Source organism: Rhopalosiphum padi, chromosome 2, assembly GCF_020882245.1.
Source record: "Rhopalosiphum padi isolate XX-2018 chromosome 2, ASM2088224v1, whole genome shotgun sequence".
Lineage (NCBI taxonomy): Eukaryota > Metazoa > Arthropoda > Insecta > Hemiptera > Aphididae > Rhopalosiphum > Rhopalosiphum padi.
Genome location: NC_083598.1, coordinates 48,193,270 through 48,208,448, shown reverse-complemented (window position 1 = coordinate 48,208,448; position 15,179 = coordinate 48,193,270). Strand labels below are relative to the sequence as shown.

Here is a 15,179-nt window from a genome sequence, read left to right as displayed (position 1 = left end):
AATCATAAAATCTTTAAAATAATACATCTATTGATTATTGTTTCATTGATATGATTGATTTAGGTGCGTTATTATATATGGTTATAAATTATGTATGCACTCAAAGTCCTTGAAAACATTGAAATACTAAGTATTTTAATGATATAATTGAACAAATAGTTAAGAAACATATAATAAAATAAATATCATATTATCAGATTTTTATTCAAGTTTATAGATATATATTGAATCATTATAGGTACGTATAGCTATAATAACAACATAATATAGGTTCATCATTTCGCGTTGACTGTTATAATTACTGATTCCTCAAAATTTCAAAATGTTTGCTATTGGTAGGTACTTAAATGATTTTTAAAATTTTCTTGAAAACTATTGGTAAACATAAATGCATAATAGTTTATACCCACATAAGTTTTAACGATGCATAATTTTTCTTAATTTTTGATAAAAATGTTATAATGAATAATGATTCACTTGTTAGTTGTCTGTATACTTTTAATATTATTTCTTTGTAGATTGTTATTATAATATTTGTAATTTACAATGGTACACTATATAAAACTTCATATTTGCACCATGGAAATATATAATTATAGATGGTTAATATTTCTAAATTTAAATTTAAAACAGACGATTTCACAATTTAAAACAAACTAAATGAAACTCGTTTTGCAATTAATAGAAATTGAAAACATGTAGGTATTTAATAGAGTGATGTTGTTGCTAATTACTTAGCAATAATACGTTTCCATATAATAAAATACAGATAGATAGTTGTTGGTAGGTAGTAGGTACATTGAAAACAATATATTTTATCTAAACTTAAATCAGTTAAATCTCAATTTGTAATTTAATTGTAAAGCATATAGTTTGTTTTATTGGTTGAACATGCTTGCGTTTTGTATACAGTTTTTAAACTTGATGAATAAACATATTTTTCTTTTATACAGTTTATTAATTTGAATGTATTTTGATATATTGAAAGTTAAATATTATTACACTCACAATCATAATATTATCTTGAGTTGTACCGCAATGTTTCATTTTATTTCATAGTAATATTAATAGGCACCTATACTTCATATATTATAGTTTATATTTTTATGATTTTAAAATCGAATACTTAATGTCCAAAAAGAAGAATCAATTAAAATTTGTGTTGAAGATTTATTTTACTATTAATCGGGATCATTTTCAAGCAAACTAATTTTTAAAAACCATTATAGTATCTTTTATTTATCATAAAGTGCACGTATTGTATGCCTCTTATTTTATACCGACCTATTGAAATTTTGTATTCCGATGACGGCATAATATTTATTATAAGTACGGTGTTGGTAGGATACAATATTTTCTAGTGTCTGTGTCTCTATTGGCGCGATGGCGGTCGAACTATGGTAGCCGAAATTGGGCGCTCGTGGGCTCGCCACGACGATTGAGGGTAAAAAAAAAGAATAAACAACTGGTAAATATGTCAATCGCGCGACCGCCACCATATGACGTTTGGCACAGACAAGGCCGGACTTATGCCCACTATAATGCTTGTATGTTGTTGGTACCTAGTACCTACTTCTACTGAACGCACGTAGGCCTCACTGTATAACCGGCATATATATATATACACACGCCAACTCTTACCGATATGGTCATACGACTTCCCACTGCGAAACGATAATAATATAATATATAGGACCGTGGCAGTAGTTACCAAACGCGCACGACAATATTGTACCGCACCACAATATAGATACCTATACTCATTACATGTGTGCATTATTGTTTGTAATGATTCGAAATTTACTTGTAGCTACCTATATTATATGTGTCACTATTTGCTATACTTACAAATTTTCTCGACCGTCTGACTTCAGCTGCATTCGTTAATGTTGTCACCCCTCGTTTCGGCCCGCGAACGGGACCAGCGAACTTACACTGCCCAGGCGTGACTGGTTTTGGGAACTCCTGAACATGTTGTCTCTGATTAGAATAATAATAGTAATAGTGATATGTCATATACGACTTGGAACCATATTTTAGACGACACTCGTGATTTAGCCGGCACACTCGTGTGTCTCATGTGTCTGCATTGTGAGTTTGTTGGTTATTTTGAGGAAATAATACAATATTTCATCTTACGTGTTACATATATAACTTAAACGTTTCGTACTATAGGAAGAACTTGATGAAGTCTTTAACCAATTATCGAAGAAATCAGCAGAGCCCCCCGGCAAGCTTGCGACGAACTGGCCGCCAGACCGCAGCAATGACGCCAATAAAGACGATCGTTTTAGCACAGAAAATGGCGACTACTTGACGGACAACTTAGGTGGTCGGTTTGATGACGTTATACTAGAATTGCAATTACCAGAACGGATTGTTTGCCAAGCATGTGCTGAAGGATTAGGTCAGTGTGCTTTTGAATAAATAATCGTTTTGTTATGTTATTTAGTACTTAAATATAACAACCTAATTTACGAGTACGCGATCAGACTTGAAGTAATCACTGACCAGATGGTTAAATAGCGATTACACCAAACGCGGATTAGTGTTTATTTTCATATATGGCTATATGTCGATTGAAAACCACTACACGTTATTTATTTTTTTGTGATCTTTTATTGATCAGTATAATGACACCTTAAAAAGATTTTGCAAGTATATATTATTATTATTACATAAATAACAGTATCGTTGAAATTACAAAATAATTCTGACGATATTTTGATAGGTATATAATAATATAATATAGGTCCTTGCCTAAAATCATAATTTGTTAATTTTGAACTTAATTGGTTTTATGTTTTTATTGAAACAATAAGTATTAGGTATTTATATAAACGTAAAATTAATATGTATATATTCTAGAAGAAAAAGTGTATTTCGGTGATAACTGTGGCAGTGGTGTTTTTTCTAACAACATGCGTTACCGCCTATCACCAACCAAACGAAAACGATGTCGTTCTCGATCTTTGGATCAAAGTAGTCTACAATTGCCAGACTGTTATGAAGACAAGTCAGCTGTACTGCTCAAAGTCAAGGTACTCAATACCACGCCACCTACACCCATTCGTCGGTCATCTCTTAACCGATTTCAAACTATCATCGCACAACAGAAACAGGTACTATTCACCTATATAGTATAAGGTATAATAGAGGTATTATGTAGATGTAAAGTGACTATAGTATCCTATACTCTTGTTAAACGAATTGTCTGGCTCACGAATACAATTTTTTATTTATACAATTTTATGACTGAATACATAATTTTACGATTTTTATAATACTGTTCCGACAGTTTGAACGACAAGACAGCGATGGAGGCCCGAACCTAGAAGTGGCCACGCAGACGTCACCAACTTGCAGTAGGTCTTCAAGCTTCACGTGGTTATCTGATCGTTCGGATACTGGTAATTGTTCGTCGGCCGAGGAGGCTGTGACACCATGTAGTTCAACCGACGATTCGGTGACCGACCATCATATCAGTTGTGGATCTTCGACCGAATCGTCCGTCACCCCTCCTGGACGGTCCGACGAACCGGAGTCCGGTATAGGAACTGCATCGCCTCCACACCACCGGTATTCAAAATGTAAGTATCATAAAGTTACCAAAAAATTACAGTATTATCGTATTATTAAACGTATACTTATATATGCTTTTTTGCTAATCAATAATACTATCTTGTTGAAAAAAATTTGTTCAATCCTATAAACATTGTACAACAATTGTCATTCGATAAAATTAATAAGTTCAAATTTGAATCATAGTGAAATATCGTTTCCTATCTGAAAGATTTTTTGATATACCTAATATCCTAATATCGTGTTTTCTTCTGTAGTGAACTCTCTAAAAAAATTTCATCAAGATAGCATTCATTTCATCAGACTTATTTTTCACATTAATTTGTTTTACTGCTTGTTGAACATTTATGTCGTATGTATCATGTATATTTATCATTCAAACGATTTTTATATTTGGATAAACACTATAAATAACACAAACCTAGTAGGTCAGCTGTGTTTTTCTGTGGTTGGCAATGTTTATATTTATTATTTTCCCGCCGTAGATTTTGTTATTCCAGAAGAAATTTGTGAATATTGAATACAACTACTTTTAGAAACTATTTCGATATCAAAATGTAGTTTTATTTTTATTTCGTAGACTAGAACTACTCATTGAGCATAATATGCGGGATTTCAATTATACATTCCAAAAATCAGATTTTTTTTAAAAGAGTTCAACATCTTAATGTTTATATCACTTTAATAGTTGTTAACTTACACAAAAATGTTTTCTATTTAATATAATACTTACACTTAGTTATACATAGAAATAGGTATAGGTACTACAGATTTTAATGCAAAAGGCTATATTTATATAAAATACATTAACTTTATTATTATGATAGGTAAATTAGATCATTTAAAACGGTGCGAAAAATATTTTAATGACGACTAACATATTATGTTGATCACTTTTATAAAGCACTTAAGACTTATTATTGTTTTCTATTTAAAAAAAATATAATATTAGGTAATACCTATAGTATTTATTACTTTATTGGGTATAACGCGGTACGGTACCTGTATAGCGATTACATCAGTTGTCCATACCATTTTGTTTTACATTTAAAAAACACATCTTAGGTCCTAGGTATTTGATATCTTATGTCCTTACGATAATATACCTATCGTTGATAATTATCATTGGTAAACAGTATCTACATAAAGAATTTCAGACGAGCTTAAGATGTCAACACACTCATAATCTACGATTATTTATCGACTTCTCTCTCTCTCTATATATATATATATATATATTAAATGGTCGTGTCGGGAATGTGGAATATGTGAATGATATAATATATATAATAAATAATAAGTTATATTAACATTATTAACGAGTGTTTTTTATTTGTCTCGTACAGCGGGAAACCAGAAATGTCGAAGGAAAGAGACGTGGGAAAGGTTGCAGAGACGACACGCCGACCGTCGTGCGACCATCAAACACATAGAACAACCGGTGTGGGTGCCTCCTGCAGCGGAAATAAGCGACCAAATTCACCGGCCAGCGACGCGACCGAATCGGTTACCTTTAACCAGTGAATCTGAATTTCCGGTAAAAAACATCTCTTACGAGTTGCCCAGTCCGACAGCCGTTTCACTAGACGGTAACGGTGAAGAAGTTACCTCTGAATTAGCAGGCGCTTGCAAAAGCTCGTCAGCTCCCCATCTCATCAAATCCACTCAGACACTGCCACGAAGGTCTAAATATACTGGCGGATCAAAGGTATTTTCGGAGGTTGTTTGCTCATGTTAGGGCATCGATTAAGAGGTTTCGTTTTTTTTTTACATAGACTGTCCACAATTATCAAGTAAAAAAATAAACCTTAATGATATCTGTAAATGTAGAACAATTAACTTGGTACCAAAGTCGGTTCCAAGACTTACATTTTGAACAGATAATAATATAGTTTTTTTTAAAATATAAAAATAAGAAAGAGGTTTTCGACGAATTCGATGAATTTTTTGCAATAATTCAACAAAAAATTGTGTTATGAAAATTGAAACCCGTTAATCGTTATAATAAAAATGTATATAAAATTGTTTATAAAAAAAAAAAACAATTACTTACCGAATAATAATGTAAAAATTTGTTTTTCTTCGATTATTGTGGGGTATATAATATCGTAGGTTTATAGTACTATAGTATTATTAATCTATGATAATATGTTAACTTGTATAATTGGTGGTCGATCATAACTTAAACTTAAATCTAATATGAATATGTGTTAAGACTCAAGACTGTAACAAATATTTACTTGTAAATTAAATCAAAAATGTTATATTGTAAATAATATGGCAATATAATAAAGTAATTGGGTACGAGTAGCCTTTTCTACTCGTTTACTAAAACCATCACTAATTGATAACTTTTATAATTGACGCCCGCGACATTAAAATAGAGAAAAATATGAAAAAATTGTTCAGTATACATTCTTAATATAAATCGTATTTGTTTGTTATTTAGGAATGGAAACATCCCAAATGTCATTCGGAACGATACTTAGAAGGTAAGCTTTTTTTTATTAGTATTATTCACTCTTTATATGTCAAACTTCAGCTATATATGGGTTACGCCTAGACGACGCAAAATCAAAATTTCTCGGCGGCTAGACGCCGCAATACGTTTATTATCGTGGTCTGTAGACGACTAAGGTTATACGTTGTAACGTGACGTTGACCGATTAGCAATATAATTTTTATAAGTAAATACCTGCCTATAATATTAACCACCGCGATAGTTATTATATGAGACGACACAGTAATAATAATGTTATTGTATTATTGCCGTCTAAGTATGTATATTTTATCAAGTTTCTTGTACGGTTATAGACCGGTGGAATTTAATTTCAATGCGCACGCATATTAAAGGTATAACACGTACACAAATATTATATCATACCAGTGCCTAGGTTTATATAAAATGTGGTATCTATATATTATGTGGTCTATTACCATAGACTCTATACAACGTACTAGTCTACATATTATTTAAGTATTTAAATTAAACAATATATTTTTTTCTTATATTATATTTATTTATTACCTATTAATTATTAAATGTCATTCATCGAATGCTGTCAATCGCGTAGTACTGACAATGATGACATTATTGTAGTACAATTTTTTGATATTTGATGACTATTTGTCATTTGGATTTTGGAATACATGTACCTATATGTAAATATAATAACAAATAGTATATTTTATGTAGATTACCAGAGATTTGACAAATTGATTATATGTACTAGCTAAATATAGGCCCGATAACCGATAGGTAGGTATAGGCATAACTAATAAACCCGATAATCAATATCGTTCACGTGACATATCGTTTATTTTTCAATAACAATAAAATAGTCTTATCAGAAATTTTAATAATTAAATATAAAATAAACCACATTATTTAGATCGTACTACATCTCTAATAAAAAATTTAAATGCAATGCTTATTGTTGAAAATTAATATAACAACAATCAAATAATTACTATTTTTCTAAAAGAAAAATAAACTAATAATAACAGTAAACATTGGATTGAAAAAAAAATAAGTAATAACATAATCAAATATGTAGATAATAAATATGGATAGTTTACGTAACACATTTTTAAATTCAAAAAAGGTTGGACAAACAATTGTATATGCTATTGTGCCTTTATGGTTTTCAAGAATATCAAGTCAAATAGGTATCAAGTTTAAAAAAAAAAATCGAAATTTTGATTTGAAATGAATTTTAATTATATTCGAGTAAAAATCAGTGTTTTGAGATGAATAAACATGGCTTTTGTAAACTATATAGGTCTGAACGTATATAAAGTATACCTACTAAACGTAGAGAACGCGCAATAATAAACTTTATGAATTTACTAAACTGTTGTACCTACAATGATTATTCGTAAGCTTTACATAATATGGTCACCGTATGGAAATGGATTCAATATTATACATTATAATGGTATAGACTGTTGTAGTATAATTTTAAATTTTTGATAAAAGTTATGTATTATAACTATATCCTCCACTGCAGTAATAAAATTTTAAACAAGAGATTGTACACATAATATAGTAGTGGCTTTAGTAAATTAAAAACAATCGATATACCTATAACCTGTACAATAATATTTCATTATACGTTTACGAATTTGTTTGAATAAGAGATTCCAAATGTCTGTGTTTACTCAACTGATGATTAGACGAACAAAGTATATATGCGCAAACGACCATGTACATATTATAATACCTACTATATTATACACAGATAATAATGGTATTCAGTAGCGTTTGGCGTTATCATCTATGCGTTGTATTTTTTTAGCGTTAATTGTCGCTATTACGGGACAGGCGCAAATTTTTATAGGTTTCATATACATTTATTTTTTTAAATTGTCACGTTGACTTTTAGAGATATAATCATACATATAGGTAATAGTATTTGGTATCCATTTGAGATAATCTGTTTATTAAATTCGACAACAAAATTAAAATTAGTCGTGACCGGGTAGCGGCGAGTAATTTTGTTTCCGTAGGATTCGGCGTGAACGCATTTTGAACCGTTGCTGCGGCGGCGACGGTGGGCGTTACGGCTGCGCGTACAGCGATAGGAGTCGCGGCGCGCTTGCTAGAGATAATAATGTAGAAACGTTTGAGCGACAACCGTCCGCGGACCACCTGCAACGGCACGGCGTGCCGGACGCGATCGAGTACCGAATGTTATGGCCGGCGCCGGCGATAAGTTCGGTTTCAAGTTTTTCCGTAGTGTAAGCGTCAAATTCGAGAAACAATGGAAAGTTGGCCGGTCGGAAACTTTTTGGAACAAAATGAGGGAGAAAAAAATTGCAGGTCAGTCACAGTTGAATTATCCCTACTGTTAGTATACCCTTACTCGATTTCCAATAAAAACAATCCACCCTCTTCCCCTCCTCCTTCACGCCCAAAATAGGAAATTATACTATTCTGTTTTTTTATCATCAACGATTTTGTACTTTATCATTGGCGTACATACAAGTTTATAATAATTACCTACAACGCCTGTAAACAATATTATACCATATAATTGAAGTCATTAATAGTATTTTTCATTTTCTTATGTATGTTACCACCAATGTATAAAACAGTAACCTATTGTTTATATTAATATATAGGTACTAAAAAATATGATTTAAATTACAAAATAATGAAGTTAAATATTAAAAATTTCCTCTTGTCATTATTTTTGGTTGAAAACTACAGAATAAGTCTAGAGAACCCAGTATCTAGTAAATTCAGTATTTAATTTTTTTTTATTTGTTTCATAAGCATAAAGTATAAAAAAAACTTGAGAAATTTTATCGAATTGTCGATACTTGAATATTATTATATGACGAGTATCATAATAAATATATAATTATTCTGCGCTGGACCGTACTCAGCCTTGTATACCACTCGACCACCGATTGTCCCCCATATATGCGGTAGATATATTAATATTATAATCAATTCGTTTTTCTTAGAAACGCGTGGATATTATATTAATCCGTTTGTATTATTATTATAATGCAAGTTCTCAAAGATTTATTTACTTGAATACATTTTACGTAATAGTACTATACGTGTTTAATCCGCACGCGGATGATAAAATGTCACAACCACGAATGCCGATCATTCTCAGACGACGGCAGTAAACAATAATTTATAAGTCTCCCATTTTAATACTATAATCAAACTCGATGACGCTTATTATTATTTTTCCTTTGCATTTATTTCAAATTATATTCGGCATATAATATTCCAGTGAGAAATTCAGCTTTAATAGACTTGTTAAAATGTAGAATTCTCTCTTGTCACCTCACGGGCTGTTGATTTTCTATCGCCTTGCAGTTAGCTGGTTACGATATATTATACTGAAATAACGGAATACTACAAACGTCAGCAAGCAATTCAGTCGTTTGAATTATAACTATATTATATATTATACTATATGGTAATAGCAATAAATTAATTTAAAATGTTTGTTTGTATATCAAACTTCTTTTTAAATTACCGATATATGGGTAAATAATATATGTATACTCCCGATTTTATATTAATTTCATGGATTATAGCATACGCAGTTATATGAAATTAATTTGTGTATGTTATTATATATAAATGTACACAATTTACATACGTACTTTGAAATATCATTTTGATAACTATCAATTATAATATCACTAATTTGATATAACTATTAATGATATTTTAAATATTAAAATCTGTTATATTTTTTAGTGGTTCGAATTTACGAATTGAAATAAATAAATTATTATTAAAATAAATTAAATGCTTTAAAGTAATGAATAAAATTCAAACTAGAACTCATAAAGGAAATTCCAATTTTATTAATTTACTTAAAATCAAAACTTGAATTATTTTGATCATGTAATAGTATATAAATAAAAATATTTACCTGTAGATATAAGGTATATAAGTACATTTAATAACAAATGTGTACTAACGTATACTTAAAATTTTGACAAACAATTATTATGAAATAATTTCTAATGAACAAAAATTCTGAGTAAATATTTTTATAACGTCAAAAAAATTTCAATATAATACAAAAAACACATATAACCTTTTTAGATTATATTTCTTAGTATGATACATTAGTTTTAGCTAGTTTATTTGTAAAAACTAGAAAAATAGACTTGATTTAAAGTAATAATTTGTGAACAATGTGAACTAGATTTTGTGATTTTATAACTATACTAATATACTTTTATTGCCATAGAATGTCTATGCGTATATAAAACTGTGTCACGAAAGCATTGAAAAATTACTCATGATTGTATTAACTACCATTACCATTAGAAAATAATAAAAATGAACTAGCATTTTCTTTTTGGATATAGGTATCATTATATTTTATATATTTTTTAAGATAGTAAAGTATGTGGAAATTAAAATCATATCGTTCAATACAATTCAAAATTGATAAAAAAAAATATATATAGGTATATAATTGTATAGGATATCAATTAACATAATTTAATGATAAAATTTAACAATATAAAATGTATATTCAATATTCATAATATATTAAAAGTATATAATAAAACAGTAAAATGAGAATCGAAATTATTTTTTTTTTTTTGTTGATTACAAAATTATTTATTTATTTACTTTTAGTTTAAAAATTTGATATTACTCTGTATATAAAATAGGACCTTTTCAATATAAATTTGTGGCACTATGAGTGATCATGATTCATCTAGCATAAACAATTTATTTTTAAGGTAAATTTAATAATATTGTTTATTTCTTTTTGCCTTTTGGGTCGGCGTCATTTAATTTCGCTGTCTGTATTTAACTTTCTCGCGTATCATATAATAACATCTATACAATATTCTACGATTGTGATTGTGAGTCATTGGTTGAGAAAAGATGAACAAACCCATTTCATATTTCATAAAATATCGAATATTAAGTTGATCATACCTATACCTATACCTATATCGATTTATTCTTTTTCTTTATCATAATAATAATTATAATTTTATCTTCGTCAAGACAGTTAATTATAATTAAAACTGTTTAAGCTATTTTGAACGAATTCAGAATGATATAATAATAATCTATACTATTATTGATTTACAAACTATGATTTTCATGTAGTTTTGATTCTACGATTAACTACGTAATACATATGGAATTGGTTATAACGCCAATAGATTGTATGATTGTATTTTATTTTTGAATTTAAAAAGTTACGTACCACGGTTAGAGTATAAACTAACTATTTATCATTATAATACATGTAGTCATCTTATCATTTCAGGTAGAAAACAATAGTATTATACCTGGGATAAAAATCTGCATCAAATTATATTGCGGCATTATTATAATAATAATAATAATAATAATAATAATAAATATAAATATGTAATAATATTAAACAAATTATTATCGTTTATTTGTGGCGAATGATTATCACCAAACTGATGCCTCTTTCCGAATAATATATGGACTACTAACCTGTCTAACCTGTCCGTTTTTGTTACTTATGTTTATTTTGTTTTTATGTGTTTTTAAAAATGGATTATGCTACATCGCAAATTGTCAATATCGACCACACGTGGGTTCGTTGTAGTTGTTGATTATTTTTTATCTCCCGCTCCGAAGTTTGATTTTACATTTTTTTCACTACAGTACGTGAAAAATATTAATAACGTAAATAAATTAGTCCATAACGTGTATTAAGGTGGAATAAATTAATCAAATATCGGATACTATGTAATATCCGCGTAAGAGTACTTATATAGTTATATATATATATATATAAGTACGTATTTCTAGGTATTAATAGGTGTTAACAATTTATCATAAAGAGTGCATTTATTTTGGTGTGAATCTTCTTCGCGAAATCAACGAATTTAAATCATTCATAAATTTACTGTCTAAGTGTTCATAGGTTTATTAAATAATTGGTAGATATCCGTACAATCGAATTAATTCATACACAAGAAGATAACGTTTTGCGTTACTTTATCTACATATTTTATTTTACATAAATTATATATATATATATATATATATACCTATAGGTACATAATATAATATATGGTACAGTAAAGACAATTCAATATTGTTAATTTTTCTAGTATCGTATTTGAATTAAATTTATCTCTTAGTTAAATTCCATAGTACATATTATTTTCGTACACATTATATTATAATTATTATCTGATACATATAATTTTAAATACCAAATCTTTACGTGACTCCAATAAAACCTGTTGCTTAAATATCGTATTCATAGTAGTTAGTAGCCGTATAGGTAATATACCTAATTATATGTGATATTGTTATGATCATATTACACAATAATAATTATAGTGATTATTGATATTAAATACTTTGTAGCACCATTTTTAAGACAGTTTTTATATAAAAGACTATAGCCATAAAAACGATTTTAATATTTGATATAATAATATTATATTGCTACTAAGTACAAAAAATGTTTATTTCAATCGATGTACACGGTTCATACATCGAACCGTTATTTGTCTGATTAATGAATCTATATTTTACAAGTTACCATAAATATTTCTCATTTCAAAGTATGCAATTCCACGTACTTAATATATTGTATATTTTATAAATTAACCAGAAGGAAATTTTGAATATTAAACTAAAAGTTTCACTTAATTCCCTTTGGGGATTTGGTCATCACTCTGCATGTTTATGTTACATATACAATATCTATATGTATACTCGGGCGCAATGTTTGTGCATATAATATTATTGTAGAGCTCATAAAATATTCATTAAAACAGTATTAATAAAATACTAATGATAAACACGATGTTGTCGTTTAATAAAGTTGTTTAAAGTAAATAATATAATATTATCATCATTAACAAAAAAGTCCAAACTATAGTTTGTATACACACCATATTATAATATAATATATTAAAACGATTTATCATTGTTCATTTTAATTTTAATTAAAAACAAAGCTTTTCAAGAAATTAATACAATTTAGTGGCATTTTCGGAAAAATACTCTCTAATATTAAAATTTAAAATTATATAGTGTTATACTTTATATTACGATTTATATTCTCTGCAGTATTATTGTCAATACCCAACGTTATATTTTCATTTTTAAAAATATTTTATAATAACACCTCCTTATGCAATATTGTGATAACCAATAAATGATGACGAAGTAGTAGACACTTAGTCATACTCACAGTATATAATATAACTGTGTTTTAAGGAAATGTTTCTAGAATTTGTCGTAATCCATTATATTTAAAATAATAATTATGTAACTAGGTATATAATAGCTACTGTATATAGTAGTTATAATAACATTATTGAGTATTATTTTTTAATTTTATTTAAATTTCTTTAGATTACGCTTTAATGTTAAAATACACATACAGTAATATAAACAAATTAATTGAAAGGCAAGAATCTCGTTTTGTTTATTATTCGAGCATTTAATAGAACCGATAAAACGACGAAGCTGCGATTTAGACATAAATTAATTAAACAAATAATGTATAGGTAGTGACTATATACTTTAAACTCGTAAATACAAATAGATACTTTGTACTATGTACGTACAGTATTGTGCTCTATCGCTACTACAAATAATATAATGTATTAATATTTTTTTCATTTATGTTAAAATGGTAAAATATATTTTTCAGATTATTATTTTACCTAATGTATCACCAATGGGTGGCTTTTTACTCATGTTACCTATATCTTTAATCTTACAGCATCACGACATTATTGAGCTAATTTGTACAGGTTGTATATTTCAAATAAAAAATAAATAAATAAGATAATGATTATAATTTACGGGCGCTAGTAAATTATTTTTTGAAATCCCATTTTTTGAGATAGATAAATAATATACTTAATTTTGTAATCTATCGAGAAATTCAAATATTATCTTACGTTTTATTAGAATTAGAAATAAACGTAGAATTACTGTGATATACTTGGGCACTTTGCTGATATAACTATACTATACGGTATACACTACAGAAAAATAGATGTGAATAATTATTTATATCACTCGTGGTCATTTGAATAATATTTCATTAATTGTCATAAAGTTTATCAGGTGTAGTACCTATAGATCTTATATGCATCATATAATATAATATTATATGTTATTCGTGCATGAGACTGGTTTTGGAATAAACATGATCATCTAAGTGAGTCATTTCGGATGATATATGCAAAAATAATAACACAACACTCATCATTGCTGCAGTATTTTTGTTTAACCTAATTTATTCAGATGCTTTTTACTCGTTTAAAAAACTAAATGATAATTTTGTGTAAAACGGCGTGTTTTGTTCGGTGTTCAAATAATTATTTTTGCAGTCTCTTTGGCGTCACTAAATGTATATTGTATATATATACATTGAACCAGCTCTAACCGTGCGAAAAACTTGATTCAGCGTGAGGCTTGTTTAAAAAAATGATCGGTGCTGTACAGTATTAATTACATGATATGTGAAATAAAACTAAAAGCATACACAGTATACACATCCGTGTACCACACTTAATTTTCCATCCTCGTATGATGTTAATGTATGATATTTCAGTTTATAATATTATTATCTCGAGGAATATACATGTAGTCAGTATAGAATATCAGCTAAAGCTAATCCGGCTAGATGCCATTAAACGTCATCCGATATCATGGACTTAAGACTTCGAAATAACCCAGCCCTCCTGTATGTAATAGAATTCGAATTGCATGGTATTATACTTGGATAGAATAAACGGCGTTTTTTTTTAATTCTTTGAAGACATTCGAGATTTGTGATTTCCTAATCGCATACAAATAATGTTTATCTCGAACGTATCCGTAATATAGGTTTTATACACAAAATGGATATACCAATGAAATAATAATTCGTTTTATCCGAGTACCCACTGCGGCGTGTTTTTATTTTTTTAATTGTCTCATCATATTCTCCATAAAATGTACATAATATAATAATTGTACTACAAAAGTGCTTAATATTTAATAGTACCTTCCTACTTACTGTTTACATTATTATTACAATTACAGCAATTATTATTAAAAAATCATAATGGCGCTATAATACAATAACATTGGA

General features: G+C 28.4%; 1 protein-coding gene across 1 annotated transcript in view; it reads left to right on the top strand.

Annotated features, from left to right (window-relative positions):
- The window catches only part of LOC132919653 (rho GTPase-activating protein 7), a 105,738-nt gene that overhangs the window by 33,964 nt on the left and 56,595 nt on the right, over positions 1 to 15,179 (top strand). Inside the window, 5 exon segments of the mRNA XM_060981415.1 lie at positions 2,176 to 2,407; positions 2,869 to 3,122; positions 3,299 to 3,590; positions 4,929 to 5,290; positions 6,032 to 6,074. Of these exon segments, the coding sequence (XP_060837398.1) occupies positions 2,176 to 2,407; positions 2,869 to 3,122; positions 3,299 to 3,590; positions 4,929 to 5,290; positions 6,032 to 6,074 (1,183 nt within the window).